Source organism: Tasmannia lanceolata, unplaced genomic scaffold (genome assembly GCF_043159265.1).
Source record: "Tasmannia lanceolata isolate RefF3 unplaced genomic scaffold, GAP_Taslan_0.1 ptg000015l, whole genome shotgun sequence".
Taxonomy (NCBI): Eukaryota; Viridiplantae; Streptophyta; class Magnoliopsida; order Canellales; family Winteraceae; genus Tasmannia; species Tasmannia lanceolata.
This window is the reverse complement of record NW_027518692.1, coordinates 13,430,214-13,447,301: the sequence shown is the minus strand read 5'-3', so window position 1 is coordinate 13,447,301 and position 17,088 is coordinate 13,430,214. Positions and strand designations below refer to the sequence as shown.

The following is a 17,088-nucleotide window of genomic DNA, read 5'->3' as shown; positions in this document are numbered from 1 at the left end:
ATTTAAAGAGCTGTAAAAGGGTTTTTACTGTCCCCAAAAAGCACTTCCCTGACAATAAATACTAAAAGACAAGAAACATGAGCGTCTTGTATCAAAACATGTTTGTGCTGAAATCATTTCCCTTTCTTTATCTTTTTCTATCTTCTCCTTGTACTCTTTGTTTCCTCGTCTATCTTGGTCCTTAGCCTTCTTCTCTAATATGATTATGCTTACTATTATACGCTTACTATCGTTATGCATACTATTATGCTTATTATTTTAAACAACTATAAAATAAACTTAATATCATTATGTTTATTATTATACTATCTGATAACTTAAATTACTAAAATTACTAAAATAGTCTTAATTTTATATGCAATAATCTTAATCTTATAATATTAAGAATAAATAATTCAAGAGATTATAAAAAACCAAGACGGATACATGTAATGTTTGATATAACATGGGAGTGTCCGACTGGTCAAACTAGTTTTCTCGTTATATTTAATAATATTAATACTTACTAATATATATATATATATATCATAGTGTCTGCACATACGTGCAATTATTTAAAAAATAGTAGGGTCCACAATATTTGATAATCCAAATCATCATTTCTTAGGCTCCGAATTAAATAAGCCGTGCCCAAAAAATCATATCCATAAGACGATCCTCCGATCTGAAGAGGTATCTATAATTCCCCGTTACTTTGTAGATCGGAGGGTTAATATCATCGTATGAAGATGATTTTTGGGCTACAACCTGTCTAAGTCAGCACCCAGCAAATGAATGGTTTGGTTCACCGAATAATGTCGGATATCCGATAAAAACCTTTGTATGCAAAAGTAGGAGAAGCAGATCGTCTAGCTCGCGAAGGAGTGTAATTTTTTTTTTTTTTTTTTTAAAGTTTCAGGCGATTGGCGCCCTTTCCATCTTAATTTTCTTATTAAATAAATGCACCACATTATTACTCCACTATCTTCCCTTTAAAAACTTTTCTAAAGCATATGGGCAGTTGTGGTGTCATGCTACCAATTAATTTTGCATTATATGCAGCATAGTTACGTTAAATTTAGAGATTTTTTAAATATTTAATGTGGGTGTAATACACTCATCGCACTCTTGACGCAATTACAAAACTACCCTAACTACCCTTCATGAATGGACATATATGAACTAAAAAATTGAGAGAGTGTTTATCTACATTTTGCCCTTGATTGGGATCTATCTAGGGCACTCAATCTGATTTTGTACCTAAGTTTAGGTCACCATCCGCAATAACTCCAGACCTTAGGATATGAATCCAATGTACACGATCAGTACCAACTATTGTGCCCAAATCCTGTGTTTATTAAATTCCAATTCCCCTTACTCTCATAATAAATTGGGGAGTGTCGTTATCAAAAATGGGAATGGATACCATTTCCCAATAAACCAACGTTTCAAACAAGGCCCCAAACTTTAAAAAAAAAATCCGCCCACCGAAATTCATTTCACTCCCACCAAACAAAATAGCAGCTACCATCCAGTCCATGTTTACCTTTCTTCCATGGGATGTTGTGGCGACGAAGACGATGAAATCCTCAAACAGCTCATTCCCTATCCTACCGAAACCCTAGAAAATGAACGGAATCTCGCCGGAAAACTATCTTACTCCCGCAATGGCCTCTCCTCCTCATCCTCCAACGTCATTTCCCCCTTGAATTCGAACTTCTCTGCCCTAATTTCTCGAGACATTCTCCGAATCATCTTCGAGAAACTAACTCTCTCCGATCTCGCTCGATCGGCCTGCGTCTGCCGAGTCTGGAATTCGGTGGCCTCTGATCGGGAGATCCAAACCAGATCCTTCAAATCGCCGTGGAAATTGAAGGAAATCGTCGGAAATCCGACTTCCGGCGGATTCTGGCGCGACAATAGCCTCGGTCGTTTTGCGATTTCCCACCGTCTGGTTCGTGAGGACACCATGGCCGGCCTTGCCGTCAAATACTCCGTTCAGGTATCGGTGATTCGGTTGTTTTTCATTTTTTGTTTCCTGGTTATTGTGAGAGTAGGATATGTTGAAGAACTGTTGTTGGATGAAAATTTGGAGATAAATTGGTGAATTAAAATGAGAATTTTAAAAAAGTAAGACGTGTTGAGAGTGTTTTGATCTGAAAGAAACTATTGTGTCGGTAGCATTTTCTACAGATGGATTTAGATGATGAAGATTGTTTATGATAAAGCTGGAATTTTTGTGAAACCTGCAAATGTTGAGATATGATATGAAATGTAGAGTTTCTGTTTTTTTTTTCTTTTCTTTCCATAGCAGTTATTTTAAAGCAAGTTTGAAGTGTTTGATCAATCATAGAGATTATGCTTCTCTGCTTAAAGTACTATTATGATTTATGAAACTGTGTTTATATAGGCACTGATTATATTTAACACACTGCATGTGTCTCATCGTTCAAATCACTTGTCATTTCATCTTTTCTCCTTGATTAATTTTATTCGAGCATCAGAAAAATTGATGTAGGACGAATTCTAGTTGGTGGAGTCCTAGCCAAAGAGTTTTAGTAGAGTTAGAATCTTACTTGTATTAAGTTATAGAAGTTGGAGTCATACTTGAATTAGAAGTTGCTAGTAGGAGTTGTAGAGAGGTTAAGTCATAGGAGTTACACTAGAACATATAAGAGTTTGAGTAGGTTAAGAAGTCAAAAAAAGAAGAAGGAAGAATCTTAACGTCATAAAATGGTAGTCGGCATATGGGCATCGACAGTAGGGCCATCAACAAAATCAGTGAAATACATATTTCCCAACCTCAATTTTCCAGTATCCTTACCCTAGCCCTGCCAAACTTTGAGAAGTTGTTTGAGGTAGAGTGTGAAGCAGCTTACATCGACATTGGAATAGTTCTTTTACAAGAGGGTAGGCTAGTTGCCTTCTTCGGCAAGAAGCTAAACTACACTTGCAAGAAGTGGTCAACCTTGGAATATGAGCCGTATGCAGTTGTTTGGCCATTGCAACACTGGAGGCTCTACTGGCCAATTAACCATTTCAAAAAAGAAAGAAAGAAGCAAAAGCATTAGAGGCACTACCTTATTCAAAGGAAGTTTATTCCATACACTGATCATCATACTCTGAAATATATTTACAGTCAAACTAATGTCAACCAGATGCATGCTAGGTTGGGTCTATTTTATCAGGGAATTTACCTTTATGCTTCAACACTAGTCTGGAAAGTAGAACAAGGTAGCAAACAGATTGAATAGAAGAGCCTCTTTGTTAGTCAATATGCCTAATGAAATCTAAGGTTTTGAGCGCCTAAAGGAATTATATGTTCCATATGATGATTTCTAGGGTGTTCTGAACAAATGCTAGACAGGGGAGCCTTTCAAATTCCATGATCAAGATGGTTTTCTTTTTAAGAGAAGTCGACTGTCTATTCCTAGATGTTAGCTATGAGCAAAAAATAGCCTTGGTGGAAAAAAGTTATTACTGGCGACGACTCAAGAAAGACATAACCAGGCTTGTCAATCGATGCCTCATATGTGAGCAGCTAAAGTAAAATCCCAAAATATAATCCTTATCATTATTTGTCACAGAAGCTCCTTGGAAAGATTTGTCTATGGATTTCATATTGGATCTTCTGCGGACTCAACGAGGTGGAGATTCTGTGTTCGTGGTGGAAGACATGTTTTCCAAGATTGCCCACTTCATCTCTTGCAAGAAGACTATAGATGCAACTAATGTAGCTGATCTATTCTTTCGGGAAGTTGTCTACCTGCACGGGGTCCCCATGACCATCACCTCTCTAATCATGACACTAAGTTCCTTGGCCATTTTTGGTAGACCCTATGGAGAAAGTTCGATGCCTCCCATAGTACCACACCTTCTACCCATAACTAACGGTCAAACAGAGTTCGTGAACCGGACAGTGATGGACCTTATTCGCTGTATCTCCAGTACTAAGCCTAAGAACTCGGACTTGTCTGTAGCTCAAGCTTAAGTTGCTTACAATAGCACGCTGAATCAGTCTACTGGAAAGCCACATTTTTTGATTCTTTATGGACGGATGCTGAGACACTCATTAGATTTGGCTAATGCATCGAAGCCTCCTAGTGCTAAATGGCTGACAAAACCAAAGAAGTTCATGAAGACGTTAAGAAATAAGTGACTACTCTAATGCCAAGTACAAAAAGCCACAGATAAGCACAAACAATTGAAGGTGCTTCAAGTAGGTGATATAGTAATATTCTACCTTAAGGAGTTTTTTTCCTATGGGCACCTACAACAAATTGAGGGGCAAGAAATATAAGCCCTTACTGATTCTTAAGAAAATCAGTGCAATGCTTATGTGGTCGATCTTTCTGATGACATGACGAGTTCTTCTACCTTCAATGTTGCTGATGTGTATGAGTACCACTCACTTGAGTATCCAGAACTAAACTAGAGGACGGGTTTCATTCAAGTGGAGGGGATTTATGTAGGATGAATTCTAGTTAGTAGAGTCCTAGCAAAATAGTTTTCATAGAGTTAGAATCCTACTGGCGTTAATAGTTACAGAAGTTGAGTCATACCTCAATTGGAAATTTGGAAGTTGCTAGTAAGAGTTGTAGAGAGTTCTAGACCTTTTAGGTGTTACATTATAATATATAGGAGTCTTGAGTTGGTTAAGAAGTCAGAAAGAAAGAAAGAAAGAAAGAAACATTATATATAAGCACTGCTGGTGTATGAGGATACATTGAATTATTGAATAGATTGAGTTTCTAGTTTGTTTTTTTCCTCTTTTCCTTGTGAACTCAAGGTTCTCCAAGGTATGATAGTGATCTTGCCTTCTCTTAATTTCGCTATGTCACAAATGCATTCACAATCTTTCTAAGTTGGCCACTGATAAATTGATGCAGCAGTTATTCCCCCCTGTTTGGTTTTGTTGAAGATAGTCGTCAAGTTACTGAAAAATTCGAGCCTTCTAAAAATAGCGTAGTCTCTTAAACTTGCTTTATTGTTTATCTGATTTCTTCCAATCATTCATAATTTCTGCACAACCAACCTTGCAGGTGACGATGAGATCTTGGTAGAAGTTTTAGCTTTGAAAGGTTATAGGTCTTTCAGTTGTCCAAACCAAAATGACTTTGTTAGGGGGCTCTAGTTCCTTGGCAGCGTGGTCAATAAAACTGATGTCATATGACCATCAATCAGGCTTAGCAGGCTTGCCATCAAGATCAACCTCTAAAAGGCTTATGGTTGGATTGACTATTGAGTGAGTTTTTCCACTACTCAATAATACGTTTGAATCAAAGTGAAGGAAGTTAGGTAATGTCTTCTCAGAGTTCCTTCTTCTCGAATGATCAATGGTGCAGGGCTGTCTTAGGGTCTCTCTCTAGGTAATCTTTTATCCCATTTTTCTTTTTACCCTTGCTGCTGAAACTGTTAGGTCCACTCACAAGAAAGTGGTGGATTGCAGATTACCCTGCAGTATCAAGGTTAGCAGGTCAGTTTTGCACCTCCAATAAGTCAATGATCCAGTGACTTTAGATGAAACATCATTAATCAGGCGGAACGACAAAGTTTCCATGATTGAGGTCACTGTGAGCCAAAGTTTAACTTAAGAAAAAGAATTATTTGTGGCATATTAAATGTGGACTTGAACCTCGTTCAGGAAATAGCTGATTCCATAGGCTATGAGGGAAAGTTTGTTTGTTTGGAGCACCATTTAAAGTTAGGGGCCTTGTCTGAGCAACACTTCTATCGATCGGACCTGCTTGGTTGATATTCGTTACTCTGGCTAATAGTCTTTAGATGTCAATAAAAAAAAATGTCAATACATTTGTGGAAAAAAGAATTCCGACATCACAATCATGGGCATATTTAGTGTAAGATCACTGGTGATTAAAATGTCAACTCATGTATGTTGGAAGAGAAGTTTGGAATGAAGTAGACCAGCCTGTTTGATCCGTAGTTTCAAAACGCCTCTGCAACTTCATGTACTCCTCCGAGTCAAATCCCTTTTATATTGATCGTGTTCTTGTCCGAGTTTACATTTTGCCTTACAAAGTCAATCAAAACTCCTTTGACTCTCTCAAGTTATGACCTTTTCAACCAAGTACTCAGCCGCATCAACTGAGTACTTGACCGCATTATGCTGAGCTGGCTAGGATTTGCTTTGGCCGTGTTTTGACCCACATCTGCATTTTGAAACACTGTTTGATCTATAAGTCCGTCTTGTCAAGGTTTGAAGGTCGCGAGTTGAGACAGGATGCTGGTAATGGTTTCTACATATGAAAGGTCCGTCTCACAAGTAGGCTAAAGTTGCATAGGTATTTAAGGGATTGAATGATTTCTTGGTGTCACAATGTGTGACCCTTAAGAATAACAGAGGTCTGAAGAGCAGATGTCGCCAGTTGGAGTCGTCTGCTGAAACAGTTGACAGCGGGACTACGACACCGAGTTGGAGGACTCTGGTCAATTGCAACCTGTGGTGAAGTCGGGGGGTTAACTGGTTGATACGGTGCTGCCTTCACACAAGAAAGGGGCCCTGCTGCAAGTCTTCTCTTTTTACAGAATTTAGGGCTCCCTTTTGATGGGGTATTCATGGGGTTCTTAAAAGGTTTCCTAGTGTAGTTTTAGAAGGTTGGAAGGTATTCGTGGTACATTGGGGGACGCCTCATCCTCATGTTTGTATTTCAATTATAGTTTGATTAATAAAATCGTTATCTTTCAAAAAAAGAGAGAAAGCAGATGTCTCTGGTGGAAACAATAAATGATTTTTTTTTAACAAAAAGATTGACGCGAGCGGAAGTGTGCGTAAAAGGTGAAGATCACTCACTGTCTTCAACCCGTTGAAGAAAAACATCATCTTCTTTGATAATTAAAAATCCTTGACTCCACAAGGAAAAAAGCAAACTGAAATAATTTTATTCCATTATAAGAACTGATTTTTTTTTTTTTTACATACCCAAGTTCATATTTAGGATAACTATAACTAAAATATCTTTATTGTCATCTAGCTATAACTTAAAATGTATTCTAATTCTAGTGGGACCCAAAACAAGGAAACTGTCCTACATCAAAACTCCATCTCTAATCCAACTAGGATTAGGATAAAATCTATCTCTAATCTAACTAAGATTAGGATAACTCAACTTATCTTTAATATCAAATAACCCTAACTTAAAGCGTATTCTAATTCTAGAGGCACCCAAAACAGGGAAACTGTCCTACTACATTAACTCAACTCAGCTCAACTAACCCTTTGTCCCAAACTAGTTGGGGTAGGCTAGAAACTGTCCTACATCAATGAAGCAAAATCGCCACCCTACAATTGTGATTGATTTGTCCACCCAATTGAACCTTACCCTTGCAATTGTCTCATTTGCTCAACCACCCCTAAACTCTGATGCAGTTGCCTTTCCAAACCAAACCACACAAGAATCGGCAACCGGTGGTTTTCTGTACTCAAAATCCTATGCGTGCAATCATCTTCTCCATTTGATAATTGATGCAGGACAATACCCAAACGAGGAAAAATCCTACACTCCTAATGGGATAACGGGTTCTAGGAAAGTCTAGGGCTAACTCTTAAGAGGCTAAAGACACCTACAGGTTAACTAGGGTTGATTTAAGACAGAATTAATTGGCGGACAGCAGCAATATTGAGTCTTAAATTTGCATTAAATAATTAAAAAGAATACAATTAGCATGAAATAAACCTTAAACAAATTAGTTGACAGGTAAAGGGTCCTTCGGGTAACTAGTCAAGGGTAAAATTAGCCCAAAACGGGGTTTTAAACGTGCGACCAAGTCGAATAATTAAATAATACCAAAACCTATGAATTAAATCGTATTTTGATGAGAAATCAGTAATAATCCAATGAAAAACAGTAATAAATTTTTGCAGCAACAAAATGGGGTCAAATCGGTCCAATTTAGGCCAAAAGGGTATTTTGGTAATTTGGAAAAATATGTAATTTCGGGATTCAGGGTTGATGGTTCGTAGGGTATGATCTAAAAGATGAAAATAAAACCAATTTCAGACCTAGGGTTCAATTTTGATGGCCGTTGCACCATCAATTCCCAAGAAAATGTGTTCTAGGGTTGAAAATGGTGCGAATTTTCAATTGGCTGCAAAAGGGGGTGTAAAACTATGGATCTTGGATGCTTTGGCTGAAGTTTAGTCCCCAAATAAAGTCCTTCAAAATCTCAAGATGAGATCTTAAACGATGTAAGAGATATCTGGATTTTGGGTTTTTGTATTTTAGGGTTCAAGAACAAAAATAAAATTGAAGAACTAATGACTTGTTTATGGCTGATTTGAGAGGAGAATTGAAGTGAGAAGATGAGAGGGGATTGAGAAGAAGGCTCCAAGCCACCAAGAAGAAAGAAGAGAAGAAGTTCCAAGCTTCAATAACTTCTTTTGCAAAAACGTTAATTCCTTATTCAATATTCAAAAGTTTCTTACATTGCTTTCATAAGATGTATTTATAAGAAAAGAAACCCTAGAAGATAACTTAAAACATAATCAACTAATCCCAACCATCCATCTAACCCAAAGTAAACTAAATAAAGTTAAAAACTTACCTAAAATAGTAATCCCGTTGTAGATCTATACAACTTCCTAAAAACACTCATAACTTGCTCAAATAACATCTAAACCATTAGATAGGTAATTGAAAAAGCTTTCTAATAATACCAAAAAACACACCAAACGGATGAGATTTGATGCCTAAAAAGTAGGCTACGAATAAAATGACGAAAATAGAAAATAAATAAAAAACAACTAAAAGAAAAACATCAACATAGAGTGGACGCCCAATAGGCATGTCATGTGGCACATATGGCACAACACGTGGTATATGTAGCATGTGCGAACGTCCATCTCATGCAAAAATTAGTCATTCTCCTTCCCACGATTCTTTCTTCTCTTGTAAACTTTGAATCAACAACTTTTTAGTCAGTGTAAGCTTTTGAAGGAAGGAGGGAGACACTTGCGATTCTGATGAATTTTAGTTAGTCTACACTTTTTACCTAAAACAATTTACCTACTGTCTGTATTAATTATCTGTCATAATGTCATAAACAATTCACCTTCTTCATGTTGGCCAGTCATGACCACTGCCTGGAATTTGCTATTGTTAAGGTCTTAACTTCGTTGTGGAATTGTTTACCATCTTTTATAAATATTATGGTAGACTCCATGGTTTATTCAGTTGGAGTTAAGATGGTGGATGAGTCTTTAATGTCCTTTAAAGATCCTTTGGCAGAGGGGGATTCTGCCCCTTTGCTCTCGGTTTTAGATGTCTCTGTTGATTCACCGCCGGTGGTGGATCCGCCTATGGTTGGGCCTCTACCGGCGGTTTCTGAGGGTAAAGCTGTCTTTTCCAAGTTAAAAGAGCCGTTGGACAAATCTGTCCCAGATTTTGAATTATCTTCTACTTCAGGAATGGAGAAACCGACAGATACACTTAAAAGTTTAGCCCCATCATTGAAAGGGAAATCGGTCAGTCCTGGGAAAGGACCGTGTCAGAAGTCATTAAAAACTAAATCTAATATTTTCACTGGAAAAGCCTCAAAGAAAGATATTTCTGACTATCGTAATCTTCAACCATTGTCAGTAGAAAAGACGGTAAATATTAAAAACCGCTTTTTTAGAAGCAAAAAGAATAAAGGAAGTTCAAAAGTTTTTAATGATATCAATAGTCACATCAAAGGGTTTCGTGTCAATCTCTCTAAAAAAGGCACTCCGATTCAGAAAGAAAAAGGAGGTCAGAAGGCGTGGGGTGTGTGCCTCGAGAATTATTTATTAGCTACAAAACAAGGTCTTTCTCTTTTTAAAAGAAACCTATTGGGTTTTCTGAGAAAAGAAGAACTAAAGAAATCTAACTTAGTTTCTAAGTCTAGCCTTCTTCTTAAAGATTTTGATAAACCCTTCAAAGCCTTCTCATCTACCATGTCGACTCAGGTTCCTCATCTAGGAAGAGGAAGGCGGTCACGTTTGAGGTAGAGGATTTACAGTTTCTTAGGGGTCTGGAATATGATGAAGCCATGGCGGCCGAAGAATGTCCTACGCCTAAGGAAATTACCATGGGAATTTGGAAGAGACAATGGAAACAATTCAAGAGGGATGCTCTGGCTAACAAGGATTGTTTTCTAAAGGTTTCGGGGAAGTCTGATCCGAAGGAGGCTTTTGTCAGAATCTATAAACTTCAATACTTTAAGGATGCTCTGGAAGAGGAGCAAAGAGCCTGTCGTCAACGTTGGGAGGAGGTGAAGGCAGCACTCAGCAGAGATTGAGCGATTGGAAAAATTGATGGGCACCTCAGTAGACGTATCTCAGGAGTCAAGGGATTCCCTAGATCGGGAAGTCAGCATGGAGGTCCAGACTCGGATGGATGTGGATGTGGGAAGACAGAGGCGGATTCAAGGTTGATGGAGTTTCTGGAATCAGAAGAAAGTAATGTAGTTCCCTCTGAGGAAATGGATGAGCTGTTGGCTATAGGGGATGTCTTCGGAATAGGTTTTGACGATGATCTGGAAGCCACTAAAAATTTGTTTCGGTCTATGGCTATTAGGGATCTGAAAGAGCGAAGAGAGTTTGGACCTGAGAAGGATGATGGTGAAAAGGGGGCCAAGTGTAACAACCCTGAATGAAAGGCCTTCCGGCCCCGGAAAAGGAAAAAAAAGGAGGGAGGAGAGAAAAGAGAAGGGAAGAAGGAAAATGACAAAAGGAGAAGGAAGAGAGGAAATAAACAAAAAAGAGGACAAAAGGAGAAGGGAAAAAAGAAGAAGACGACAGAAAACGAATAGATAGTGAAATGAAGGAGAAAGGAAAATAGAAAGTCAGTAAGAAAATTGAAGGCCGGACTATAAGAAAGAGATAATTGCTATGGGATTGCTTCACTAGAAGTGTCTTCTTTCGTGGGAGGCTCTTCCCCATAGGCTTGTGAATCCCTTGGTTCAGTGCCTTTTGGTGGTAGTATAGGTTTGTTGCTAATCTGGTGGTCTTTTAATGGAGTTTCAGATTTTGGGTAAATCCCTTTCACAACCTTCCAGGATGCCTACCGTTTAATAGCACTGTGAATTGCCAGTCGTTATCCAGAAATTGTCTTTTTCCATAGCCATAGCTTGAGAGATTCGTTCTTTTGCTTAGGTTTTCCTGTCTGGATATTTCAACTTTGCTATACCTTCCTGGAGTTTTCTTTAGACCTGGAGTTTGAGTTTTAGGAGGCAGGTTTGGTAGTTTCAAATGAATCAGTCAGTTTGAAGTTTCAAGAGGTTTTTGTTTAGGAGAACTACAATTATACGCAGTCTCAAAAAGGTACAAGCTATGTCACAAATATCCTTCTCGGGAATTTCTCAGCAAGGGAAAATCTCGGGATATATTAATTTTTTTATTTTTTTCGGGTTTATATCGGGAAGAAAACGATAAAACTAAAAGTATTTAAAAAATATATAAATATATAAAATTTACGAAAAAATATAAAATAAAAATATCGTAAAAATATCGTGATATTATTGTGATATTTTATGATAAAAATGAAAATCTCGCTATATTTTTAAAATCTCGGGATTATATCAGAATTTTATCGTTTTATCAAAATATCGTGATAAAGACGCTATATTTTGAAAATATCGAAGATATTTGTGACATAGGGTACAGGTGATAGTTTCAAAAGATTGCTATGAAAGATGAAAAGAAGGCATACTACAGAATAGAAGAAAGGAATGCTTAGTTTCTACTGCAATTTTTGTTATTTTGGTTACTTTTGAATTGGTCTCGGGTATGCCCGTGCCAATTCACCTTAATATTTTTTATTGCAGGCTGGGACTCCTGGTCCTGATTGCTATCAGAATATTAACGAAATATGTCACTTTTCAAAAAAAATAAAAATAAAATTAGCCGACCCCAACTAGTTTGGGACAAAGGCTTAGTTGAGTTGAGTTGAGTTTAATGTCAATGCAACCTACCACTATTCTTCCAGTTTATAGAAGTGTCACTAAATAAAGGATGATTCATTGAATATAACCGTGATTTGTGTTCTCGTTATTATTGTTTTAATTTATGTTGAGATCTGCTAATGAATCTGTAGGCAACTTAGCTAAAGAGGAAGCGGATAAGGAGGGGATGGCGATCATTTCCGCTTATCATCATATGGAGGGAGGGAGGGCTGTTTTGTTTTGTTTGTATCATTTGTCTTTTTGACCTTTGCGCATAGCTGTTGGGGGGATACCTTGTTCCCAGGGCTGATTTAGTTTTCGCAAATCTGATAAAATCATTACCATTCTAAGGAAAAAAATTATGTTACTTGAGATCATGTATCACTAACTACTTTTTTCAACTTCTATTTTGTACTGCTTCAAAGGATAGTAAACATGTAATCTCTTCCCTTTGTATTACTCTTGTATGTTCAGGTGATGGACATAAAGCGTGTGAATAATATGATGAGTGACCATGGCATATACTCACGGCAGAGGCTTCTAATACCTTTAAGCAAACCAGATGTTCTTCTCAACAGCACCTGCTACATAGAGTTGGATGTGTATGCTAAAAGAGAAGTGGCAGTACTGTATCTGGAAGGAAGACCCGATGGCAAATTAAACTACTTGGCAAACAGGACAAATGAAAGAGGCAAGAAGAGGATAATTGACACCATGAAGAGAAGCATGCAAGTAGATGATGGAACTGCTGAATACTATTTAGCTATTTCAAATGGTAATCCTAGGGCCGCATTTTCTCAGTTCTCCAGTGATCTAAGGTGGGAGCAACAGGCAAGGGAATCCTAATTAAGTTAAAAGAAGCTATGTTCGATGCAGATATGAGGTAAGCTAAGAATGCTCCAAAAGTCACCTTCCAAAAAAAAAAAAAAAAAAAAAACAAGCTAAAAATGCTCCTGCTACTGTGTTTCATTTTATTCAGCATCCCCTGTATGTGAAGATCATGTACACCTTGTATATGAATATCATGTACATATTATGTGATTTCTTGAAGAATTTATTCCTGTGTTTTTATGTATATATGTTGTGACAATCAAAGATTTGAGGTAAGAATTCCTGTTGCCTTTTTCAGTACTATTATCAACCCTTTTGCATACATGTTACTTTCACTTGAAGTAGTATTCTCTATGAGTTTGAGGGGTGGATCTAATCTACTTTCACTTCACTTCACTTCACTTGGAAGTCCAGATCTTTAGCAATAGCCATTTTTTATTTTGTTTCGATATTTAAGATGCAGTGAGGTTGAAATCGGAATCCGGTAGCTGCGGAGGTTGGTTGGTCTAGAGACTTAGGTCATGTTTGGCTACCATGATTTTTTTTCCGCCGTGTCTCCAAGTGGTGAGAGAGGGGTAGCGTGGGTGAAGTGGCTAAAAATGAGGAAACAGAAATCAGGAAACTAGTGTCTCCAAGTGGTGAGAAGTGGCTTAAAATCAGGAAACTAAAAACTCTACTCAAAGCAGGAACGACTTTTTCTTGTTTTTAGCCACTTCTCATCCTCATCTCAATCGTGCCCTCTCAAATCTCTCTCCTTCTCCCACCCGCTCTACTCCTCTCTCGTCACACATGGCCTTGTTAAGAAATGATTTTTCCTAGCTTGGGTCTGATTGGATGTATGCATGTTGCAGTGTCGGAGCTGTTAGATTGCAATTCTAAAAGTTAGGGTTTCATGAGGAAAGCACCATAGAAGGCCAGTTTATTTTCTGAACTTCCATAGGTGGCGAGTTTTCAACTTTACGCCCTGACACGGCAAAAGGACATGTGTCAGACCAAATATAGACCATTTTGCCTTTCGTTGCAGCCCCCGAGTACAATACATCACATCCAACCTTTCCTGCTGATTGCGTGTCTTTTTCTACTTGCGTTCAATATACCTCGACATCCGCCGAAGATTGTATATCATTACATATCAACGTCGACGTTATAATCGACGTTGTGTAAAGACAGCAATAATCTTTGCCGTTGAGGCGGCAATCGATGGGTACAAAATATGGTGCGTTTGGAGTTATGATGGGTGCGATCAGAATGTATATCGGGGTGATTGTATTAAAGAAGTCCCATTAATATTTTTTGATCTCGAGGCCGACGGCATCGAACTTGAGAAAGGAAAGCCTTAATCGACGCTGTTGAACGAAGATAATACCGACTCTAACGTCGAACATAACGTTGAAGTTGTAATTTAAAAAAAGGCATGGTAAAGACATCTATAATTGTTGCGGTAAATGCCGAAATCGACGGCTAGAAAGTACGGTGCGACTGGAGTACGGATGGGTGCGACCCGGATGTATGTCAATGCGATTGCATTGAAGAAATCACATTAATTTTTGTTTGATCTCGAGGCCCACGTTAGAAAGGAAAGCCTTAATCGACGCCGTTGAACGAAGATGCTGTCGACCCTAACGTCGACGTTGTGATTTAAAAAATGGCAGTATAAAGACAACAATAATCTTTCCCGTAAAGGCTGAAATCGACGGGTAGAAACTAAGGTGTGATTGGAAATGATCAGTGCGGCCTGAATGTAAGTCGGTGCAAGTGCATTCCAGTAATATTTGAGAACGATGTCCACGACTTCGAACTTAGGAAAGGAAAGAAAGATTTAAACTGCGATGTTGAACGACTAATCTACGGGTAGGAACTGGGGTTCTATTTGAATTAAGTGTGGTTTGGATTAAAGTATCGAAGGGTTCATTTCTCACCGTCGCCGTAGCCAATATCTTCTCCCTTCATCTTCTTGAGAAACCTCTAGTATGTTGGTTCTCATTTGCTTTTCCTTCGTCTTCTTCAGGAAACTAAGGTTGTCGGAATCATTGTTCAATGGGTCGTGCGAAAAAAGCATCCAAAAGGCAGAAAAACGTTGAGGATAACGAGAGAAATGAAACGGGTTTCACCAATGAACCAGTTGAAAACCCGGCAGAGATGGTATCATCCGGGCTACCTGCAAAGAAGAAACAGGTACTGTTTAAATACCTACATTTTGGGCCTTTTGGAAGGCATTATTCATGAGACTACCGCCCCATTTACTCCACAACAAAATGGAGTAGCTGAAAGGAAGAATATGACTTTAACTGAAATGGTAAATGCAATGCTTGTAAATTCTGCTCTAAACAAAAGTTTTTGGGGTGAAGCCTTACTTACTGCTTGTCACATCTTGAATAGAGTTCCAAGTAAGAAGTCTAATATAACCTCTTATGAATTGTGGAAGAAAAGAAAACCAAACTTAAGTTACCTTAAAGTTTGGGGTTGTAAGGGCATAGTTAAAGTCCCTAAGCTTAAATTGAGAAAGTTAGGTGAGAAGGCTATTGGGTGTATTTTCTTAGGTTATGCCATTCATAGTAAGGCCTATAGGTTTCTAGTTATAGAACCTAATAATTTTCTTGAGGTAAAGACTATAATTGAGTCCAGGGATGCTATTTTCTATGAAAATATATTTACTTCTATTCCAAAGGAAGTTGATGATAGTACTTCCATGGAACCCACTCTAGAACTTTAAAAAGAAGTCAGTGAAACTAGTGAAATAAGAAGAAGAAAAATAGGTAGAAAAGAAAAGAGTTTTAGTCCTAGTTTTATTACCTATCTAGTAAAAGGAACAAGAGAAAAACTTAAAACTTCTATAATGTTAAACATAGAAAGTGATAATAAAACCTATGTAGAAGCCATAAAGTCACAAGATGCTGCTTTTTGGAAGGAAGCAATTAATGACGAAATGGATTCTATTATGGGAAATAAGACTTGGATTTTGGTTGACCTACCACCTGGGTCAAAATCAATAGGTTGTAAATGGATCTTTAAGAAAAATATGAGAGTAGATGGATCAATAGAAAAGTTTAAGGCAATATTAGTTGGCAAATGATTTACTCAAAAATCCGGTATTGATTACTTTGACACTTATGCACATGTTGCTAGGATTTCCACCATTAGAGTCTTGATAGCTCTTGCTTCCATATAAAAACTTCATATTCACCAAATGAATGTTAAAACTGAATTCTTGAATGGTGAATTGGATGAAGAAGTATACATGGAACAACCAGAAGGTTTCATATTATCAGGGCAAGATCATAAGGTTTGTAAACTAATCAAATCTTTATATGGCCTTAAGCAAGCCCCTAAGCAATGTCATGAAAGATTTAATAAAGTTTTAGTGTCAAATGACTATAAAATATATGAGTAAGATAAATGTATTTATAGTAAATTTAAAGGTAATAAATGTATTATAATATGTCTATATGTTGATGACATGTTAATATTTAGTACATATATTGAATATATTCAAAATACTAAATCATTTTTGTCTCAAAACTTTGATATGAAAGACATGGGTGAAGCAGATATAATCTTGGGAATAAGAATCATAAGGAATAACAATAGTTTGATTCTAGCCCAATCTCATTACATAGAAAAGGTGCTCAAAAGGTTTAATCATTTTGAGTGTTCACCTACTTCAACACCTTTTGATCCTAGTGGGAGGCTATATCCTAATCATGGTAGGATCATTTCCAAACTAGAGTATGCTAGTGCTATTGGTATTCTCATGTATGCTATGACATGTACTAGACCAGAGATAGCATTTAATGTAGGAAAACTTAGTAGGTTTACTAGTAGTCATAGTTTTGCACATTGGAATGCAATGTATAAAGTATTTAGATACTTAAAGAGGATTATGGAATATGGTTTATGTTATAGTGGGTATCCTGTAGTTATAGAAGGATACACTGATGCCAGTTGGATAACTGAGCGTATAGATCATACTTCAACAAGTGGGTGAATTTTCACTCTTGGTGAGGGAGCTGTCTCTTGGGCCTCTAAGAAGCAAACATGTATAACTTCTACTATGGAAGCAGAGTTTATAGCCTTGACTGCATATTGTAAAGAGGCAGAATGGCTTAGGAATTCATTATTGAAAATTTCGTTATGGCCTAAACCAATGCCATTGATTTATATATGTCCATTTTGATAGTCAGGTCACACTATCAAGGGCATATAATCATGTTTATAATGGTAAGTCCAGAGATATAGGACTTAGACATTGCACTATAAGAGAGTTACTAACCAATGGGGTTGTAACTATTGATTATGTGATCAAGCCAAAACTTGGCTGATCCTTTGACTAAAGCTCTTGTAAGATGAGGTTAAAGCCAT

At 37.5% G+C, this 17,088-nt stretch overlaps 1 protein-coding gene across 1 annotated transcript; it reads left to right on the top strand.

Annotated features, from left to right (window-relative positions):
- Positions 1–1,450: 1,450 nt before the first annotated feature.
- LOC143893121 (F-box protein At1g55000-like) lies at positions 1,451–13,026 on the top strand. Its single transcript, XM_077398101.1, has 2 exons — positions 1,451–1,981; positions 12,373–13,026. The coding sequence occupies exons 1-2, from the start codon at positions 1,535–1,537 to the stop codon at positions 12,742–12,744; spliced, it is 819 nt and encodes a 272-aa protein (XP_077254216.1). The 5' UTR covers positions 1,451–1,534; the 3' UTR covers positions 12,745–13,026.
- The last annotated feature ends 4,062 nt before the right edge of the window (positions 13,027–17,088 follow it).